This window comes from Coregonus clupeaformis, chromosome 39 (assembly GCF_020615455.1).
Source record: "Coregonus clupeaformis isolate EN_2021a chromosome 39, ASM2061545v1, whole genome shotgun sequence".
NCBI lineage: Eukaryota > Metazoa > Chordata > Actinopteri > Salmoniformes > Salmonidae > Coregonus > Coregonus clupeaformis.
The window spans coordinates 17,181,955-17,204,201 of NC_059230.1; the positions used below are offsets into that span (position 1 = coordinate 17,181,955).

At 42.9% G+C, this 22,247-nt stretch overlaps 1 protein-coding gene and 1 long non-coding RNA gene across 2 annotated transcripts; one reads left to right on the forward strand and one right to left on the reverse strand.

The window, feature by feature from the left end:
• Positions 1-2,338: 2,338 nt before the first annotated feature.
• LOC121554715 lies at positions 2,339-6,965 on the reverse strand. The gene is made up of 3 exons (XR_005997762.1): positions 6,773-6,965; positions 6,617-6,697; positions 2,339-2,375 (listed from the first exon to the last, which is right to left on the reverse strand). It is a non-coding gene; the product is annotated as an uncharacterized LOC121554715 (long non-coding RNA).
• A 5,074-nt stretch (positions 6,966-12,039) lies between these two features.
• On the forward strand, positions 12,040-20,831 carry LOC121554248 (zinc finger protein 681-like). Its single transcript, XM_041867720.1, has 6 exons — positions 12,040-12,177; positions 13,813-13,989; positions 15,181-15,291; positions 15,490-15,610; positions 15,725-16,042; positions 18,478-20,831. The coding sequence occupies exons 1-6, from the start codon at positions 12,040-12,042 to the stop codon at positions 19,203-19,205; spliced, it is 1,593 nt and encodes a 530-aa protein (XP_041723654.1). The 3' UTR covers positions 19,206-20,831.
• The last annotated feature ends 1,416 nt before the right edge of the window (positions 20,832-22,247 follow it).

Sequence of the window (22,247 nt, forward strand, 5' to 3'; positions counted from 1 at the left end):
GCATTCGGAAAGTATTCAGACCCCTTCACTTTCTCCACATTGTGTTACTTTACAGCCTTATTCTAAAATTGATCAAATCAAATGTTTCCCAATCTACACAAAATACCCCATAATGACAAAGCGAAAACAGGTTTTGAGAAATTTTTGCGAATGCATTTAAGGGCAACCTTTGCCCCAGTCTTAGGTCCTGAGCGCTCTGGTGCAGGTTTTCATCAAGGATCTCTCTCTACTTTGCGCCGTTCATCTTTCCCTAAAACCTGACTTGTCTCCCAGTCCCTGCCGTTGAAAAACATCCCCACAGCATGATGCTGCCACCACCATGCTTCACCATAGGGATGGTGCCAGGTTTCCTCCAGACGTGACGCTTGGCATTCAGGCCAAGGAGTTCAATCTTGGTTTCATCAGACCAGAGATTCTTGTTTCTCATGGTCAGAGTCCTTTAGGTGCCTTTTGGCAAACTCCAAGCGGACTGTCATGTGCCTTTTACTGAGGAGTGGCTTCCGTCTGGCCACTCTACCATAAAGGCCTGATTGGTGGAGTGCTGCAGAGATGGTTGTCCTTCTGGAAGGTTCTCCCATCTCCACAGAGGAACTCTGGAGCTCTGTCAGAGTGACCATCGGGTTCTTGGTCACCTCCCTGACCAAGGCCCTTCTCCACCAATTGCTCAGTTTGGCCGGGCGGCCAGCTCTAGGAAGAGTCTTGGTGGTTCCAAACTTCTTCCATTTAAGAATGATGGAGGCCACTGTGTTCTTGAGGACCTTCAATGCTGCAGAAATGTTTTGATAACCTTCCCCAGATCTGTGCCTCGACACAATCCTGTCTCGGAGCTCTACGGACAATTCCTTCGACCTCATGGCTTGGTTTTTGCTCTGACATGCACCGTCAACTGTGGGACCTTTATATAGACAGGTGTGTGCCTTTCCAAATCATGTCCAATCAATTGAATTTACCACAGGTGGACTCCAATCAAGTTGTAGAAACATCTCAAGGATGATCAACGGGAACAGGATGCACCTGAGCTCAATTTCGAGTCTCATAGCAAAGGGTCTGAATACTTATGTAAATAAGGTACTTTTTAAATTGTATTTCTATATACATTTGCAAAAATGTATAAACCTGTTTTCGCTTTGTCATTATGGGCTATTGTGTGTAGATTGAGGATTTTCTTTTTATTGAATCCATTTTAGAATAAGGCTGTAACATAACAAAATGTGGAAAAAGTGAAGGGGTCTGAATACTTTCCGAATGCACTGTATATCATGAGTAGAACAGACTCATCTTTTCCTTACTGACATTGACAAACCTCAAATTGATACGACACTTGTTAAATGATAACAGGTTTGGCATGTGTGGGAGTCAGGATGAGACAGGCAGGCAGCTTTTCTCAGCCAGTCAATCATGAATCAGCATAATTTGTATGGATATGTCAATAGAAAACAGGTAAAACGATATACAGCTAGTTTGCAGTCTTTCCAGCTTCAGTTTGAAGTGATTGTGTTAGCTGTGTTGTTGGCTAGCTCCTCTGGACAACAGTGTCTTGACAAGAGAGCACATTTTCTATGCCAGGTTAAATCACGCATCATTAGCTCATTCTTAATAAATAAATGTCACTAGAAAACCGCTTAAACAAATGCAAATGCAGCTACTTTGCTGTTAGTCAGGCTGCACTGTTTGACGTGACTAAGTTAGCCGTAGTTGGCTAGCTAGCAAGCAAGGGATGAGAACTTTGCCAGCTAGTATGGCAATAGAACATTTAGAACGAACGACTGGGTCGTGTCCATAGATACAGAACAAAAATACTTAATGACTGGGTCACGTCTCTGGCAACCGAACCGATAGAATGAACGACCAGCCGGCTTGGGTAGCAACCCTACATTTGTGTCAGGACTACATCTTGTGAAAGGATGAAAACGGTATGAATAAATTCTGTGCCTATATATGCTCCAAACACCGGCTTCTCTGGCATTATATCGTGGGCTTGTTGAATACTCATTTCTGATTGGCTTGAAGGCAGTGGTGGAAAAAGTACTCAATTGTCATACTTGAGTAAAAGTAAAGATACCTTAATAGAAAATGACTTGAGTGAAAGTCACCCAGTAAAATACTACTTGAGTAAAGGTCTAAAAGTATTTGGTTTTAAATATACTTAAGTATCAAAAGTAAAAGTATAAATCATTTCAAATTCCTTATATTAAGAAAACCAGCCAGCACAATTTTCTAGTTTTTAATTTTTTATTGACGATACCAGGGGCACACTCCAACACTCAGACATAATTTACAAACAAAGCATTTGTGTTTAGTGAGTCCGCCAGATCAGAGGCAGTAGGGATGACCAGGGATGTTCTCTTGATAAGTGTGTGAATTGGACCATTTTCCTGTCAAAATGTAACGAGTACTTTTGAGTGTCATTATTTTCTTTAGAAATTTAGTAAAGTAAAAGTTGGCAAAAATATATATTGTAAAGTACAGATACCCCAAAAAACTACATAAGTAGTACTTTAAAGTATTTTTACTTAAGTACTTTACACCACTGCTTGAAGGGCATTCTAGAGCGTGCATTATTTCCCTATAATGCACAGTATATATCCACGGTAGAATTCAGGGGCTATAGTTCATTCTTACATGTTCTATGTTTGAGCTGCTTTTGAAAACAAAATTCTAATTGAAAACATTAGCATTGTTGAATTCGATTTTTATATTAGCAAGCTAGGACTGATGCTTTGGTTAGCTAAACTAGCAAGTCTGTTTGCTTACCAAGGCAACTATTGTTGCTATCTAGTCAACTTGATAGCTACTTCAGTGGATGTTGAACACATTTCTACCAGCAAATGTGTTAAATTATAGCCATGGTATAAAAGGAACAATCACCTTGGGGCTCTATGCTTTCTCTGGAAAATAATACAACTCCGTGGAAGGAGGCTAGTTCGTCCTGAGACACACCTTCCACGTTGTTCATTATTTTCCAGAGAGCGCATAGCCCCTTGTTGATTATCCCTTATTATTATTCAATATTTTGATGATGTTCAAAAAATGCTACCTATTCTATAATAACCCTTACGAAAAAAGATTGCAGTCAGAGTGCAGTATAACTGCAGTATGCTGAAAATACTGCATCAAATAAGTGTTTTTCACTGCAGTAATTTTGCAGTGTAACTGCAGTTACAGTGCAGTATAACTGCAGTTCAATTTCAGTACACTATTCTGCAATTACTGCTTCCAAAATACCACAGTCAACTGCATTTACTGCACTTTTACTGCAGTTTCAAAACTGCAATCTTTTTTTGTATGGGAAAGTTTTTGCCCTAAGCATCTACAGGAATGGTTTGCTGGTGTTAAAAAACAAACAAATGAAAAACAAATATCCACATGACCTAACTTCACACGATAAAATCAAGGCAAGAAGCTAAAGAGAGGAATTCATGATAAACTATTGAGATTTACCCCCGTTTTTCCAATAGGTGTCTGCCTCCCTCCAGTGGTTTACTTTACATGATACACCTTGTTGGGGGTCACATCAATTCATTGAGCAAAAGGCCAATGGGAGGCTCTGCTGCATACCACGTGACTCCCATAACGCGCAAGAAATTGAGCGTGGTCAAAGATTATGGATAGCTATACTGATGAGATACATGCCTCTCAGCCTTACCAATGGGAGTCATTAGCTGTGCTTTTATACTCATACTAACCGTACTATTGAGACGTAAATTGAGTATGTAGTATGCTTATTGGTCATAGTATGGATAAAGTTAGAATGCCAAAATTTTCCGGATGTCGTACTAAATTAGCCCAAATACGAAGTATACAAGCGGTGGACACTATTTCCGTTCGTTTAGGGCCCATAATGCAATTCTTCAGAAAATTGGCGTGGCTTCATAACGTTTTCAGATTTGAAGAAAATGGCGGAAAATATGTAGCCGAATTGAGCGGATACAAATGTATTGCTTTAACTAATGACAAATGTTAAGCAATGTAATAAAGTCATGACTTTTCAACACGTTAACTGACAATTTCTCAGCTACGCTATCCTTACGAACCGCATATCATTACAGCAGTATGTAGCGGTATGTTAGCTAGCTTGCCAGTATATTAACTATATGCTAACTAACTACCCAACGTTTATTGACTTGATTATTCACGTCATTCTTCGCTTAGGTAAGTGGTATAGTCGTTGTGCGTTCTCAATGGACATTGTTAATTCTGTCTACTCCGATTTCAGAACACTCGTCTGAGTGTGCCAGAGCGCAGAATACCTGATGGATTTACGAACGCTCAACACCCGTTGAATATGGCCGGTGTCAGTAAACGTCGGCAAAAAGGCACAATTAAATTGTTGCCAGCAGCACAGTTAGTCACCAACGCAATGGATAACATGAAAACAGCCTGATCAGCTCTGCTAGGGCGAGTAAAATGGTTAGAGTGAGGCGTTCTCTCATTTGTGTCTGGAAGTAGCTAGCTAGTTAGCTTGGGTGCTTGACTGCCGTTGTGAGGTCAGAACGTTCTGATCAGCCCTACACTCCTCCTGAACGCTCCTAGAGCTCTGAATTTACAAACGGACAATCTGACAACACTCTGAATTTAAGAGCGCACTCTGGCACTCCAGATTGAATTTACGAACACACCCTAAATCGTAAAATGTCTAGCTAGTAATTTGTTACGCTAGCAAGAGGTTGCATAGCAACAGCATCAACTTCCGGTAGACAGGTGAATCGCTAGGACGCTCAACTGAAAGGATACCGTTCGTTTACAGTATACTAAAATGAACTTATAGTACATACAGTATGGGTATTCGAACACAGCTATTGTCCACAAAGTGGCATGGCGGGCTGTCTAGCTCCCGCATATCCTTTCTTTGGATTGGTGGATACATCTCATTCTTGTAATCCTTTTTTGAATATTTGATGAGGGATGTTGACGTTTACCGCCTGTATTCAATGTAGAGAGCTGCTATGCTACTAGCCTCATACCATATGAACTCCGATAGTGTTTTTTCTGAATGTCACGTGTCCTACTTATATCAGTACACTCATAACTTACGCATTACGAAACTTATATTTTATCAATAAACCTCACGTAGAAAATAAACCATACATTTTGATGTTTACCAAATTCGACACTTATTGACCTCAATACAAAAACTCCTTGCCTGGTGGGCGAAACAACGCCGCCTGCTGCTGGAGGGAGACATATTTTCTGCCGAGTTGGGCCTCTGTAGTTGACCGGTCCTAATAATAATGTAGCGACCCGCACAGACAGCTGTGTGTTATGTGTTAGGCTAGTAGATGGTTGTGTTGTACCTAACAGTACCCAGTGTTCGCGGGGTCCGACATGTCAATCAACCTGCTATCTGCCAATCACGGGAATGCCTGGAATGTTCTGATGCCGGGCATCCTGGCGGTTGGCGGAGTGGCGTGGAGGGGGGTTGGGCAGGGGGCTGGAGCATTGGAAGTTAAGACCAGGTTTAGCCTTTGTTCTCTCTCTTTACGTCTGGGCTTCACAAGATAAGGTCACGATTGGCTTGTGGGTTATCTTTCATTTATTTGGCGTGGGCTACGGCCAAACAGTAGCCTGTGTAAAGTTGGTTTAATAAACCGTCCATTCGTAAACTCAATCCTCTGTCTGGACAGTTGTTCTTTTATGTTCTAGTCAGGTCATTACAATAATAATAATATGCCATTTAGCAGACGCTTTTATCCAAAGCGACTTACAGTCGTGCGTGCATACATTTTTGTGTATGGGTGGTCCCGGGGATCGAACCCACTACCTTGGCGTTACAAGCGCCGTGCTCTACCAGCTGAGCTACAGAGGTCCTCTCTGGCGTGGTGAAGAAAAACCGCAGACTCGTTTCAAAACATTTCTGGTAGCAGACAAAAAAGTACTTAGCTAGTTAAATGGTGGTGACAAGTTATGCTTAGTAGTTCAGAAAATAGTAAAAACCTATCTTAGGGCGAAATATTGTTTACTAGTCAGGCAAGCTTTACATTATGTTTTGTTGGCAATGCATCGCTAGCTAGCTAACATTTAAAACCACTTTTTGCCGCGGTGCAACACCTGCTAACAAATTGGAAAGTTGCCCCAAGTGAGTGGGGAAATGGACCCTACGTTAACATTTTCAGGTTTGTTGAATTGTTATGTTCATGCTTTTTGTTGTTTAACGTCGTACAAGCATGACACTGCCACTTCTTTGGTAAGGACTGGCAGTCCATGGCTGCGTTTAGATAGGCAGCCCAATTCTGATATTTAACTAATTGGTCTTTTGACCAATCAGTTCAGCTCTAAAAAAAGTTCTGAGGTGAAAAGATCTGATTAAATTTGTCAATTAGTTGAAAAAAATATCAGAATTGGGCGGGATCATGTAAAAATCTTCCCAGCATGAAATAGTTCCCAATCGTTCTGATTGTTGTGACGTCATATTGCGGATGTTTTTCTCACCAAGCTTGCGAAATAAACTAATATAAAACCTAGGTTTTAGCCAAAGTATAGACAACTGTTTCACATCTCCACTAGTTACCCTGACAATGTTCAAATATGTTATTTTGATAACCAAATGTATTGAGCTAGATATCTGCCATTCCGTAATACACTAGCTAGCACAACTAGCTAATTTAACTTTACTTACCGTCTCTCACGTTACCCAAAACCAACAGGAACGTGGTAGCCTCTGCTGGAGCAATCCTTGTGTCGAAAGTAAATGGCAGCACTGCAAATAAATATAATGCTAATTAGTGGTAAAGCCAAATCAACTGTCAACACTACTACCAAATACTTGAGTTACCTGTGGAACGGAAGACTGGACTGCGTTGTGAGTGTCTTACAAGTTTGTCTCTAGAGGTACCTCAGCAATTCCAGATCCTCTGATCCATTGCCTTGGCGGGAGCCCTTTGAGTCGTACACTCAGATCTGCTTGGACTTGCCATCAAAGACCTGTCAAATATATTAAATACATGCATATCTCATGAGACCTGCATTCCAGGTGACTACCTCATGAAGCTGGTTGAGAGAATGCTAAGCTTGTGCAAAGCGGTCATCAAGGCAAAGGGGGGCTATTTGAAGAATCTCATAAAATATATATTTTGATTTGTTTAACACTTTTTTTTTGTTACTACATGATTCCATATGTGTTATTTCATAGTTTTGATGTCTTCACTATTATTCTACAATGTAGAAAATAGTAAAAAAAACAAAAAACTTAAATGAGTAGGTGTGTCCAAACTTTTGACTGGTACTGTATATCATTAAGTGGACACGCACCAAAGGATGTAATGGTCCCCTTTCTCAGGATCAGCTCCCACACACAGAGGAAGAAGGACCTTGCTGTTTGTCTGAACATCCTGTTTGGGTTTAGAGTTTAAGAATTTAAATACCTTCTCAAATAAATTACTAAATATGAATCAGGAGAGTGCAGTCATTTCAAAAGGTGGTAAAGTAATTCAGTTAAGTCAGTCTGCATTTCATACCTTCAGGTAACAAGAAAGGACACGTTCATGGATATGTCTGCTGTTAGTCCATCTGCGCAACCAGGATATGAATACACATAGGGGAAGTGCTTTCACCTATTGAAAGAAATCGTTACACTGTATGAGGGGAGATGTTTGCGTTAGACATTACATTAATTACTACACTTCTAATACATTTGTATACTCACATACTTGGTCTCCGTTTCTGCTACTAGCTCCGCTTCTGCTACTAGCTGGGATAACCTTGTGTCTATAGACTGTAGATAATTAGAAGACAGTGAGCATCAAAATGTGAAACCAAGACAGTGATACTAGTGTTACTGTAAAACTGCTACATGTTGAGCAAGATATCACGTATTACAATTGTACTCACACCCTCAGACACCCAAGGGAAACTCCTCTTTGTCGGCCAGAGTCTCTTGAAGTCCTCCAGAGTGGTAAGTGCATTTCCGATTCTGAGGATTATACTCTGCTCATTGGTTTCCTCTTTATAGATCCTGCCTCTATAGATCCTGGAAAGGGCGCGCTGGAGATAAAAACCAAACAGCAAAATTATCAAATATTATCACAGGAAAGGGTTCACATGATTTAAACTTGAACTATTTTACTTCTTTACCTTGCCGATATCTGAAATCAGAATCTGAAACTCCTCCGTCGAGAATCTGGTCGGTCCTGTTGTTATTATTTCAAAGTTGATTAGTGTTCTAGCAACTTTCAATAATTTCTCTATTGAATACATCATTTCAAAAACAAAAACACGAGAACTTGTTGCAGGTGCATGGGAACAATGTGATAACTTCAAAATAAAGAAACCCACACAGCTCTTGCTAGTATCGCTTGAATAAAAATAAGTGATATAAGGCATATCATACCATTGTCAGTTGTGCCACTTCCCTCAACTACAACCTGATCTGCAGTCTGATCTGTCTCTGCCTCACTCTGACTGTTAGCACTGTAGCCAGGGTTGTCTGAAATCTGTCAACCATATTAGAACATATACAGTGCATTCGGAAAGTATTCAGATAACTTCACTCTTAACACATTTTGTTATGTTACAGCCTTATTCTAAAATGGATTTTTTTTAATCCCCCTCATCAATATACACACAATACCCCATAATGACAAAGCGAAAACAGGTTTTTAGAAATGTTTGCAAATGTATTGAAAATAAAAAAACAGAAATACCTTATGTACATAAGAATTCAGACCCTTTGCTATGAAACTCGAAATTGAGCTCAGGTGCATCCTGTTTCCATTGATCATCCTTGATGTTTCTACAACTTGATTGGAGTCCACCTGTGGTAAATTCAATTGATTGGACATGATTTGGGATGGCTCACACACACCTGTCTATATAAGGTCCCACAGTTGACAGTGTAAGTCAGAGCAAAAACCAAGCCATGAGGTCGACGGAATAGTCTGTAGAGCTCCGAGACGAGACACAGATCTGGGGAAGGGTACCAACCCATTTCTGCAACATTGAAGGTCCCCAAGAACACAGTGGCCTCCGTCATTCTTAAATGGAAGAGGTTTGGAACCACCAAGACTCTTCCTAGAGCTTGGCTTCCAGACCAAACTGAGCAATATGGGGAGAAGGGCCTTGGTAAGGGAGGTGACCAAGAACCTGAACAAGATTCTCTGGTCTGATGAAACCAAGATTGAAATAATTTGGGGTTGTTTATTCTGCCGAAGCTTAAATTTAAAATAGGATCATGTAGAAGGGAAATCACCACAAGATGAAGTCACCATCAAGTAAAGTTCAGTCTAAATCACAAACAAGTGAAATCAGTTATTGAAGTGCATAAAACAATCAGAGTACAAAGTGAAATGCATAACCGGTAGTGGCTCTGCGGTAAACACGCTGTCCACGTGATACCCTAACCCCACATGGAACAGTAGATCCTCATCTCACCCAAACAGCAGCTTCAAATAATGTTATCATCAACTCCACAACGTGGTTCTGAGAGCACTGGTATTCAGCTAGCAAGAAGCTAATATCCTCATGTCAATCTAAAGTAACGTTGGACCCACAATGGATTTCAACAGCTCTCCAGTGTAATTGCTTGCACTCACTATTACACACTGCGCATGCACCATCCCATAACCACTTGCACACCTCATTTATGGATCTCTTAAAGGGACAGTGCCATCTAGTGGATATAAATTAATACAGCTATGCGCTTTTACCACCTGGCTACACCAAGATTGAACACTTTGGCCTGAGTGCCAAGCGTCAAATCTGGAGGAAACCAGGCACCGCTCATCACCTGGCCAATACCATCCCTACAGTGAAGCATGGTGGTGGCAGCATCATGCTGTGGGGATGTTTTTCAGCGGCAAGGACTGGGAGACTAGTCGGGAAAGATGAACGGAGCAAAGTACAGAGCGATCCTTGATGAAAACATGCTCCAGAGCACTCAGGACCTCAGACTGGGGTGATGGTTCACCTTCCAACAGGACAACGACCCTAAGCACACAGCCAAGACAACGCAGGAGTGGCTTTGGGACAAGTCTCTGAATGTGCTTGAGTGGCCCAGCCAGAGCCCGGACTTGAACCCGATCGAACATCTCTGAAAATAGCTGTGCAGCGACGCTCCCCATCCAACCTGACAGAGCTTGAGAGGATATGCAGAGAAGAATGGGAGAAACTCCCCAAATACAGGTGTGCCAAGCTTGTAGTGTCATACCCAAGAAGACTTGAGGCTGTAATCGCTGCCAAGGTGCTTCAACAAAGTACTGAGTAAAGGGTCTGAATACTTATGTAAATGTAATATTTCAATTTTTTGTGTAGATTGATGAGAGAAAAAAAACGATTTAATGAATTTGAGGCTGTACCGTAACAAAATGTGGAAAAGGTGAAGGGGTCTGAATACTTTACGAATGCACTGTATTCTACCTTTTGTACTGTAAAGGATCAACCCTAAACTGTCCCTAATGCTTAAAAAATAACTAAAGAAAACATATGAATAACAACTTTTATATCTACTTAAAGTGGGCAGACACTTTCGGGAAAGCAGGGACTCTTCGACTGTATGGCTTCAGGTCACCAACGTTTGTCTTCTGAATGCCCCGCTCATTTTCCAGAGTAGCAACACCTTTTTCAGAGACCTCTTTTATAATGAAATGGCCCCTCTTTGGCGTCTTGCATTGTGTCACGCTTCAGGATTTCGTCTCTATCCTTTATCACAAAGGACCTCCCACGTTTCCTATTTTTTGACTCGTATTGGATCTTCTGCTTTGCCAGGGCCTTCTGAATGTTTGCCAAAACCTCTGCATGTAGGGCTGTAACTGTCTCAATCTTCTCTTCCATGTCCTTAGCTGGATCTCCGATGACAATGTCATCACCCATGGGACATGCATTCAGTGCCTCTGGCATATTTGGGTGCCAGTGAAAAAGCACAAAGTACGGAGAGTGCTTTGTGGATGCCTGGGATGAAGTGTTGATGGCGTAAGCAACACCCTTCAAATGGAGATCCCATTCTTCCGGATGGTCTTCACAGTATTTCGCCAGAGTCCTTTTGACGGTTTGGTTCGTCCTCTCGTCTTGTCCATTTGTCTGAGGATAGTAGGCAGACGAGACACAGTGTTCGATTCCAAACTTCTCAAAGATGGTTCTGTTGAGCTGAAAAACAAAAAGTGACAAACATAGCACTTGCATAGTTGTGATTCGAAAGTGTTAGACTTTTCATGACCAATGTTTGACAGTGACAGTAACACTACGTACATCGTTTGCAAACTCCCCTCCCCGGTCAGTGATGATTTTGTCAACAAGTCCAAAATCAAGAAGTTTGTTGGTGACTATCGAAGCGATCTCTGGTCCCGATTTGCCTTCCAAGGGTTCAGCAATCACCCATTTGCGGAAGAGGTCAGTCATGGTAAGGGCATACTGGTTACCAGCTGCGGTTTTCTCCTCAAAAGGGCCTATGAGATCGATGCCCATGACGGACCATGCCTGTCTAACTTCGATAAGATGCATCACAGGGGCCAGCATTTTCTTGTTATCGTAGAGTTAACACTCTGGGCACTCCTCAACCTTATAGAATGAGAAAATAGTACTTTAGATCTAACAAGGACAAACACATTTGGGGAAAGTTTCCCCAAGTGAGTGGGGAAATGGACCCTACATCAACATTTTCAGGTTTGTTGAATTGTGTTAATGATTTTCATTGTAATGTTAACAAGCCTGACACTGCTACTTTGGTAAGGTAAGGGCTGGGGAAATACAAATAGCTAGCTAAAGAGCTAATGGGTGCAAGGACTGGCAGTCCATGGCTGCGTTTAGACAGGCAGCCCAATTCTGATCTTTTTTCACTAATTGGTGTTTTGACCAGTCATATCAGCTCTGAAAAAGATCTCATGTGATTGGTCAAAAGACCAGAATTGGGCTACCTGTCTCTAAACGCTGCTCATGAGACTGACATTTCAAACATATAGCATAATTGTTTACAAAGACTCAAATGCCACACAAAAACAGTGGAGTGTACTGACATGAACTGTCTAACTTCCTCCTCTGGTGACAGGTCCCCATCTCCCTCTATCCTCCCTACGTCTCCTGGTGCCACCACTACGTCTGATGTCTGCATCCATGTGGCAAGTGGCTCAGCAGCGTAACGTGATGCAGTATGGGAAGCTGGAGGAGTTTGTGACTCTGGTGACAGAGATGGTTCCGGAGCTCCTGACGTTCAGGCAAAGGGTCCAACTCATCCTGGGACTGAGAGTGAGGGTGAGACAGGTGGAAGTGTTGAGGGTTGGGAATGGTGTAGGGTTGGGGAAATAATTTGAGAAATGTCTACCACTAAAGTATAATGTGAGCCATTTGGTGAGATTCAGACCTTTGTTCACCCCAAGCCCCTGGATGTCACACTTATCAGTTACACTCATTATCAGTTACATATTTGACTCAGTATCTGGTGTGACTACGATTTGCCTCATGCAGCGCCACATCTCCTTCGCATAGAGTTGATCAGGCTGTTGATTGTGGCCTGTGGAATGTTGTCCCGCTCCTCTTCAATGGCTGTACGAAGTTGCTGGATATTGGCGGGAACTGGAACACGCTGTCGTACACGTCGATCTAGAGCATCCCAAACATGCTCAATAGGTGACATGTCTGGTGAGTATGCAGGCCATGGAAGAAATAGGACATTTTCAGCTTCCAGGAATTGTGTACTGATCCTTACGACATGTGGCCGTGCATTATCATGCTGAAACATGAGGGTGATGGCGGTGGATGAATGACACAACAATGGGCCTCAGGATCTCGTCATGGTATCTCTGTGCATTCAAATTGCCATCGATAAAATGCAATTGTGTTCTTTGTCCATAGCTTATGCCTGCTCATACCATATCTCCACCGCCACCATGGGGCACTCTGTTCACAACATTGACATCAGCAAACCACTCTCCCACACAACGCCATTCCCGCTGTCTGCCATCTGCCCGGTACAGTTGAAACTGGGATTAATCCGTGAAGAGCACAATTCTCCAGCGTGCCAGTGGCCATCGAAGATGAGTGTTTGCACACTGAAGTCGGGTATGATGCCGAACTGCAGTCAGGTCAAGACCCTGGTGAGGATGCAGAGCACACATATGAGCTTCCCTGAGACTCTTTCTGACAGTTAGTGCAGAAATGCTTTGGTTGTGCAAACCCACAGTTTCATCAGCTGTCCGGGTGGCTGGGCTCAGACGATCCCGCGGGTGAAGAAGCCAGATATGGAGGTCCTGGGCTGGCGTGGTTATACGTGGTCTGCGGTTACGAGACCGGTTGTACGTACTGCAAAACTCTCTAAAATGACTTCAGAGGCGGCTTATGGTAGAGAGATGAACATTCCATTTTCTGGCAACAGCTCTGGTGGACATTCCTGCAATCAGCATGCCAATTGCACGCTCCCTCAACTTGAGACATCTGTGGCATTGTGTTGTGTGACAAAACAGCACATTTTGGTGGCCTTTTATTTTCCCAGCACAAGGTGCACCTTTTGTAATGATCATGCTGTTTAATCAGCTTCTTGATATGCACACCTGTCAGGTGGATGGATTATCTTGGCAAAGGAGAAATGCTCACTAACAGGATATAAACACATTTGAGAAAAATAAGCTTTTTGTGCGTGTGGAAAATTTGTGGGATCTTTTATTTCTGCTCATGAAACATGGGACCAACACTTTACATGTTGTGTTTATTTTTGTTCAGTAATAATTTGTTCATAGCTACAACAGTATACGCCTCCTGTTTCAGCTGGTTCTTGAATTGTGTCGTGGTGTGTAGTCTAACCCAGCTGGCTACAAAACAACCCAGCCCCACCTGGACAGAATCCATTCATGCACAACACGTAAAGGGGTAAGGGTGTGTAACACACATCAGTCTGTTAATGGCAAGTCTGCTTTACCTAGTTCTCATTGTAGTTGTTTACAGTTGTTTTGTGTGTGTGATTTACATATTCAGAGCAAAGACAAAGAAGTGGAGGCCTCAAAGGATAACTTTGTGGAGCTGGTCCAAACTCTGCTAGACGACGCAACGAAGAGGGAACACTTTTTTCAGGTGAGATAATATCTAACATCTAGATGTTACGAATCCCACCTTCAAAGGACTAGAACAGGGATGGCCAACTCAATTATAATTTTTTGTCAACTCAGTCGGGGTTTCAACTTACTGTTGCGAGTTAGAATAGTAGAATACACGAGGTGCAATTTCGAAATTGGTTTGTTCAATAACAGTTTTTGTCTTACGTCAGTCACTGATAGTCACTCAATTAGCCCATGTCGGCCCCCGAGTGGCGCAGTGGTTTAAGGCACTGCAGTGCTTGAGGCATCACTACAGATCCGGATTCAATCCCGGGCTGTGTCGCAGCCGGCCGCGACTGGGAGACCCATGAGGCGACGCACAGCGTCGTCCGGATTAGGGTAGGGTTTGGTCGGCCGGGATGTCCTTGTCCTATCGCGCTCTAGCGACTCCTGTGGTGGGCTGTGCGCATGCACGCTGACAGTCGCCAGTTGTACTGTGTTTCCTCCGCACACATTGGTGCGGCTGGCTTCCGGGTTAAGCGAGCAGTGTGTCAAGAAGCAGTGCGGCTTGGCAGGGTCGTGTTGCGGTGGACGCATGGCTCTCGACCTTCGCCTCTCCCGAGTCCATACGGGAGTTGCAGCGATGGGACAAGACTGTAACTACCAATTGGATATCATGAAAAAGGGGTAAAACAAAAAAATATAATAATAACAATTTGCCCATTTCAGTTAAAACATTTTAGATTGATAAATGAGTCTAGCGGCCAGCTATCTAAACTTGGTAATAATGGTTGAATTACCAGCTGGGGGGCCCCCATTGATTGTGTTAGTCTCACTCAGATATCATATTAAAAACTGCAAACATTTCTCTCCACCCTATGGCAAAATGTGTAGAATTGCAGCAAACTTGCTTTAAAACTGCAACATTTTCTTAACGCTCCATGGCAAAATGTGTAGAATTGCACAAAATTTAATCTAAAACAAAATGTTTCTCCCTTCTGTCAAGAGGGCTAAAATGTGGTGGTGGGGAGATATGCACATATGGGTACGCAGACTCGCGAGCAACTGCGGCCCCTGATGAGTTCAGATTTTTTGTGGCCCCCACCCCCATTAAAGTTGCCCATCCCTAGACTTGAATAACCTCAAGGTGAATATTGAATATGATTAAATTACTACATATGCCTTGGCTAAAACCACATGACTCTCCCTTTCCTTCTCTGTGCTGAAGGAGGTGTTCCCTGTGCAGTACAGCACTAGGTACGACACAGCACTGCAGATACTGGTGTGGCAGTTCTTCGACAGACTGGAGGAGATGCTGCCAGTGCCCAGCTTTACACAGGTACCATCTCCATCCTATTAGATCATCTAATGTTGACATTCATTTGTAAGACTTGCTTGAAATGTAGGATTTTTAAAAATGTTTAAATGACCTCCTTCCATGAATGAATAAACATCAATACGTGTCAATGGGGTAGGGTCTAGGGGTCATGTGGGATTGGACTGTGCTTTTCTCTGTTCTGCTTATTCTCTCCCTCAGACAGCATCCATTCTCAAACTGACCCCTGCTGACCTGGAGGAGTGTCAGCAGTCTGTCTCTGACCCTGAGCATCTGAAGACACTGCTGCAGCATCATAGAAATCTGGGGCACCTAAAAAAAGGTTAGGATCCCTCAGGTGATCTATTTGAACTTGTGTTAACCTCTGGGGTCAATGCTTGTGGGGGATTCTCCTGAAAGAGAATTTGGAGTTATTTGGATTCTCTCTCTTTTCAAGATCTTTTCTTCTATGACTCTGATACCATCCTGTCCACGTTGTCCCTCCTCGCTCCCTCACTGAAGTCTGAACAGACCAAAAGAGGCAGAGAAAAAGGCACGGTGAAGAACGAGAGCGATGTGAGGAGAAACGGAGAGAAGGAAAAGCCTGAAGGGCTGAAAGAACAGGAGAGTGGCAAGGAGAGACAGCAAGAAGTCAGTGGGGAGGACGAAGACGCCAATGAGGAAAGTGATGAGGGCACTGAAAGACTGGAAGAGGCTGGGGAATCCTCTGGGAACTCAGGGCAGCAGAAACAGCCATCATTAGTGGCCATCAATGGTAAGGAAATTCAGGGTGGAATACATTGCATACATCCATACACTGGCAAACTGAGTTGGTGAAGTTTGATTACTTTTTCCAGTAGCAGAGTCTGGTTGTTAGTGAAACGTATTTTAACATAAGAACACGTTGTTGTTGAATTTGAATGTAGTTTAGATCAATTTAGTGCACAGATTTTATTATTGCACAACCTGCATGGACTTTCAATTTTTAAAAAATATTTATTATCGCCTCATCAGCTACTGAAGGCAATCTGAAATGGGGTGAACTCAGTGGGCCTTATTTATTTTTGAACCCACCTCCCCCCTCACTTTTGGAAGTAATAAACTATTTTTGTTTAAACACATTTTTTCCTTTATTATTAAATGTTTATTTTTGGTTATATATATATATATATACACACACAGTGGGGAGAACAAGTATTTGATACACTGCCGATTTTGCAGGTTTTCCTACTTACAAAGCATGTAGAGGTCTGTAATATTTATCATAGGTACACTTCAACTGTGAGAGACGGAATCTAAAACAAAAATCCAGAAAATCACATTGTATGATTTTTAAGTAATTAATTTGCATTTTATTGCATGACATAAGTATTTGATACATCAGAAAAGCAGAACTTAATATTTGGTACAGAAACCTTTGTTTGCAATTACAGAGATCATACGTTTCCTGTAGGTCTTGACCAGGTTTGCACACACTGCAGCAGGGATTTTGGCCCACTCCTCCATACAGACCTTCTCCAGATCCTTCAGGTTTTGGGGCTGTCGCTGGGCAATACGGACTTTCAGCTCCATCCAAAGATTTTCTATTGGGTTCAGGTCTGGAGACTGGCTAGGCCACTCCAGGACCTTGAGATGCTTCTTACGGAGCCACTCCTTAGTTGCCCTGGCTGTGTGTTTCAGGTCGTTGTCATGCTGGAAGACCCAGCCACGACCCATCTTCAATGCTCTTACTAAGGGAAGGAGGTTGTTGGCCAAGATCTCGCGATACATGGCCCCATCCATCCTCCCCTCTACGGTGTAGTCGTCCTGTCCCCTTTGCAGAAAAGCATCCCTAAATAATGATGTTTCCACCTCCATGCTTCACGGTTGGGATGGTGTTCTTGGGGTTGTACTCATCCTTCTTCTTCCTCCAAACACGGCGAGTGGAGTTTAGACCAAAAAGCTCAATTTTTGTCTCATCAGACCACATTACCTTCTCCCATTCCTCCTCTGGATCATCCAGATGGTCATTGGCAAACTTCAGACGGGCCTGGACATGCGCTGGCTTGAGCAGGGGGACCTTGCGTGCGCTGCAGGATTTTAATCCATGACGGCGTAGTGTGTTACTAGTGGTTTTCTTTGAGAATGTGGTCCCAGCTCTCTTCAGGTCATTGACCAGGTCCTGCCGTGTAGTTCTGGGCTGATCCCTCACCTTCCTCATGATCATTGATGCCCCATGAGGTGAGATCTTGCATGGAGCCCCAGACCGAGGGTGATTGACTGTCATCTTGAACTTCTTCAATTTTCTAATAATTGCGCCAACAGTTGTTGCCTTCTCACCAAGCTGCTTGCCTATTGTCCTGTAGCCCATCCCAGCCTTGTGCAGGTCTACAATTTTATCCCTGATGTCCTTACACAGCTCTCTGGTCTTGGCCATTGTGGAGAGGTTGGAGTCTGTTTGATTGAGTGTGTGGACAGGTGTCTTTTATACAGGTAACGAGTTCAAACAGGTGCAGTTAATACAGGTAATGAGTGGAGAACAGGAGGGCTTCTTAAAGAAAAACTAACAGGTCTGTGAGAGCCGGAATACTTACTGGTTGGTAGGTGATCAAATACTTATGTCATGCAATAAAATGCAAATTAATTACTTAAAATCATACCATGTGATTTTCTGGATTTTTGTTTTAGATGAAGTGTACCTATGATAAAAATTACAGACCTTTAGATGCTTTGTAAGTAGGAAAACCTGCAAAATCGGCAGTGTATCAAATACTTGTTCTCCCCACTGTATATATCATTATTTTTACAAGGAGGCTCTTTTCTTTTTTGGTCCTTTCCTTTTTTTATTGGTATTTTTGATCATAAGCATGTAATACAATTGACAGCTATTACAAATAAACATCCCACGATAGGGATTTGGGATCTAAAGGTTCATGGTCCCCTAGACTACTGATCCACACCTCCCCCAGAACACCCCACCCTCTTAGCCCACTACCCCAGTGTGGTGGACACACAAAAGAAAACAAACAAGGGGGAAAAAATCTATCCCACACATAAACAATTACCCTGACAAACTACAAAAATACATAAACAGAAATTACATAAAGTAACTCAACGACAACAAAAACAACAACTAGAATTGTCATATGACGTGATCAGTGCATGTTTAACTTGAAACTTTTCCTTTGCCCAGTGGCCCTTATTCCACTCTCCTGTGTTTTCTACCTGCAGGACAAGCTAAAGCCAAGCCCCCCCAGTCCCAGGGCTTCTCCTGCTCACAGTGCCAGTTCTCCAACAGGATATGGCTCACCCACCAGGAGCACATCAAGAAGAACCATCCAAAGGAGGACAGTGGGATCCTGGGCTCTGGAGAAGCTGGATCTGAGAACATCGCCCTGCCTGTCAGTGAGACGGAAAGCTCCTCAGCCAAGAAGACCAGGACGAACAGGTACATCTGCTCCCAGTGTGGGAAGGGTTACAAATGTTCATATGAACTGAGACGACACGAAACAGTTCACTCTGAGGTGAAGCCCTTCCATTGTGACCCGTGTGAGAAGAGATACAAAACGAAGGTGGCTCTAAAACAGAACCTTAGGATGCACAGAGGGGAGAAGGCGTTCTTATGTAGCGTTTGTGGAATGGCCTGTTGCACGTCAAGTCACTTGAGGGTACATATGAAAACACACACAGGTGAACAGCCCTACAGCTGTGAACATTGTGGGAAGAGATTAAACTTTCCTGGAAATCTCACAGTGCATCTGCTGAATGACACTGGAGAAAGGCCATATGTTTGCTCACATTGTGGCAGAGGCTTTAGGTCTGCAGGAACTTTACAATCCCATGTACGCACTCACACTGGGGAGAGACCTTTTGTCTGTTCTATTTGTGGGAAGGGATTTATTCAACATCAAATACTGATCGGTCACCTCCGCTGGCACAGAGGGGAAAAACCATTCTAATGTACCGTTTGTGGAAATAATTTTAGTACCTCAGGTGTCTTGTTGGTACACACACGGATGAACGCCCCAAAAGCTGTGAGCATTGTGGGAAGAGGTTGCGATCTCACAATACATGGGCGGATCCACACTGGTGAGCGGCCGTTCTCCTGCACACTGTGCGACAAATGCTTCACTTCCCACAGCGACCTTAGCAGACACATGCGAATCCATACAGGAGAGAAACCTTACCAGTGTAAAATGTGCGATAGGAGATTCACTGAAAGCGGCAACCTGAAAGTACACCAGCGGGTTCATCGGGGAACAGCCACAAATGTACGGGTTTCAGTGTGTAATATCAGTACGGCCCACCACAAATCACCAAGTGCGGCAAGAAGGAAAGAAAGAAAGAAAGACAATGTTCCACCTCTCCTCGTTGGACATGAGTTGCAGTAACCACAGTCTATCCATGTTCTAAGAACACGCATTATATTGGAACAACGTTATGATTCCCATTATAACGAGGATTGTTATTTTATAATAAGTTATTGATTGATTTGCGTTGTAATAACATCTTCTTTCTCATAGAAGCAAGATAATTGGCTATTTAATGACCATGTAATAGGATTTTTCTTGTAATAATTAGGTAATTGGTTACTTTGTTTCTGTAAGTAGTAGCTTTTCGACACCGGATACTAGGTAATCACACAAACATTAACTGTATCCTGTGGCCCCCGAAAAAAATGAGTTTGAGCTCTGTACGGGACTACGGTGGTGAAGATAGTGATGCTTGGTAGTTCTATAGTTTGTGACTGTGGTAAGTTCCTTGACTAAACCACCTTAACATATATCTTGTTCTATCAAATCAACAGGTACACCTGCTCCCAGTGTTGGAAAGGTTTCAGAAACCACTGTGACCTGAGACGACATGAAAGTGTTCACTCTGAAGCCAGGCCGTTCCATTGTGACCAGTGTGAGAAGAGATACAAAACGAAGGTATATCTAAAACGGCACCAGAAAGTTCACCAGACAATTCGCACTGGAGAAAGGGCATATGTTTGCTCACATTGTGGCAGGGGCTTTAGGAAATCAGACATCTTAAAGTCACATGAACGCACTCACACCGGGGAGCGACCTTATATCTGTTCTATCTGTGGGAAGGGATTTATACAGTCGAATGGCCTGACTGAACACCTCCGGATGCACAGAGGGGAGAAACCATTTTTATGTAGCGTTTGTGGAATGGCCTTATGCACCTCAGGTCACTTAAGGGTACACATGAGAACACACACAGGTGAGCGGCCCTACAGTTGTGAACATTGTGGGAAGAGGTTCAACATATCGTCACAACTCACCGTGCATCTGCGGAGTCACACAGGCGAGCGGCCTTACCCCTGCACACTGTGTGACAAACGTTTCGCCTCCAGCAGCTGCATTAGAAAACACATGAGGACTCATACAGGGGAGAAACCTTATCAGTGTATAAGGTGTGGTAAGAGATTCACTGAAAGCGGCAACCTGAAAATACACCAGCGAGTTCATTGAGAAAAAGTTGTCCGAAAGTTATTGAGGGACGTTGTGCTCTGTACAGCAGGGTTCCCCAACTGGCGATGAGGAGTGATATATGCCAATTAGGAATGAGGGGGATGATTCGGTGGCCATGATGGAATGTGGCCAGGTTGGGAATTTAGCCATGACACTGGGGTGAACACCCCTACTCTTACAATAAGCGCCATGGGATTTTGAATGACCACAGTCAGGACACCCATTTTAACATTCCATCCAAAAGATGGCAACCTACGCAGGACAATATTCCCAAATGTAATCAAGGTTTGAAATGATTATTTTACATTTTACATATTTAGCAGACGCTCTTATCCAGAGCAGCTTACAGTTAGTGAATGCATACATGTATTTAAATAAAAAAAAATCATACTGGCCCCCGTGGGAAACTAACCCACATCCCTGCAGGCCAAACCCTCCCCTACCTTGGACGACGCTGGACCAATTGTGCGCCGCCCATGGGTCTCCCGGTTGCGACAGAGCCTGAAATCGAACCAGGATCTCTAGTGGCACAGCTAGCACTGTGATGCAGTGCCTTAGACCACTGCGCCTCTCGGGAGTCATTTTAGTCAAATATATGTTTAAGCTTCTTGCGGTCAATTTGCAGTATAATTTGTTTATTTATTATATTCCGGCCCCCGACCATCCGCTCAAGTATTCCAAGCTTTATATAATGGGGCAGATCTTTTGGGAGGGTCTATTTACTTAAATAACTGCTAATTAGAACACACTGGTTACATTTACTCCTAAATCCCCTGCAACTATGAGAAATAGCATTCCTATTCTGGAGGCCTCAGTCTGTATCCCACTTACTTCACATTATATTCAGTAAAGGAAACTATAGCTGCAATGTTTAAATGCTCACACACCTGCCATGAAAATACGCTGGGAAAGTGACCGCCTTGTAGTTTAACTTTTTGAATGAAAACCCAATCGAACATCTTCATAAAAAGGCATAGAGTATAAGTAAATTAATCCACAAACACCAATTGTATTATATCTTAAATGACCGCGTTATGAATTTTATGATATAATCTTGAATCCGATTCAAAACTGTATGGGACTGGATATGGAAGAGGCGGTCACTTAGCGAATACAAAAATGTTTCAATCCACAGACAGTTGAAATACATGAGTATTTATAATTTCAAATACACTGGCCAAGTCAACTACTTCTATTTGAAGTATTTAAAAGTATTTTGAAAAATACTATTTTCAATAACTAACCATTATATTAGACAGATAAGTGTTATTTAGCTGACAATGCAGGTTATTGGTGGGCAAGGGGAGCTGATAGGGGTTCGTTGGTGCTAGTCTCATCTGCCATTTCATCGTCCTCAACTGAGGAGAGGTCAGGTTCCGAGGCCAGGTCGGACAAGGTGAAGTCTGGTACCTGTAAATGGAAAACACAACTAAGCACAAGAACCTGCCTTACTGTATGACCTTTGGACTACTAGGTATTAAGAATTAATACAGGGAGGGTTACATCATTGCCAAAACTAGT

What these genes read in the sequence shown, in the direction of transcription:
- LOC121554248 (XM_041867720.1), top strand. Translation starts at nt 12,040, where the DNA reads ATGTGGCAAGTGGCTCAGCAGCGTAACGTGATGCAGTATGGGAAGCTG. An exon ending in TCCTGGGACTGAGAGTGAGG is followed by an intron (nt 12,178 to 13,812) that starts GTGAGACAGGTG and finishes AACACACATCAG; the next exon opens with TCTGTTAATGGCAAGTCTGC. An exon ending in TCTGGGGCACCTAAAAAAAG is followed by an intron (nt 15,611 to 15,724) that starts GTTAGGATCCCT and finishes TCTCTTTTCAAG; the next exon opens with ATCTTTTCTTCTATGACTCT.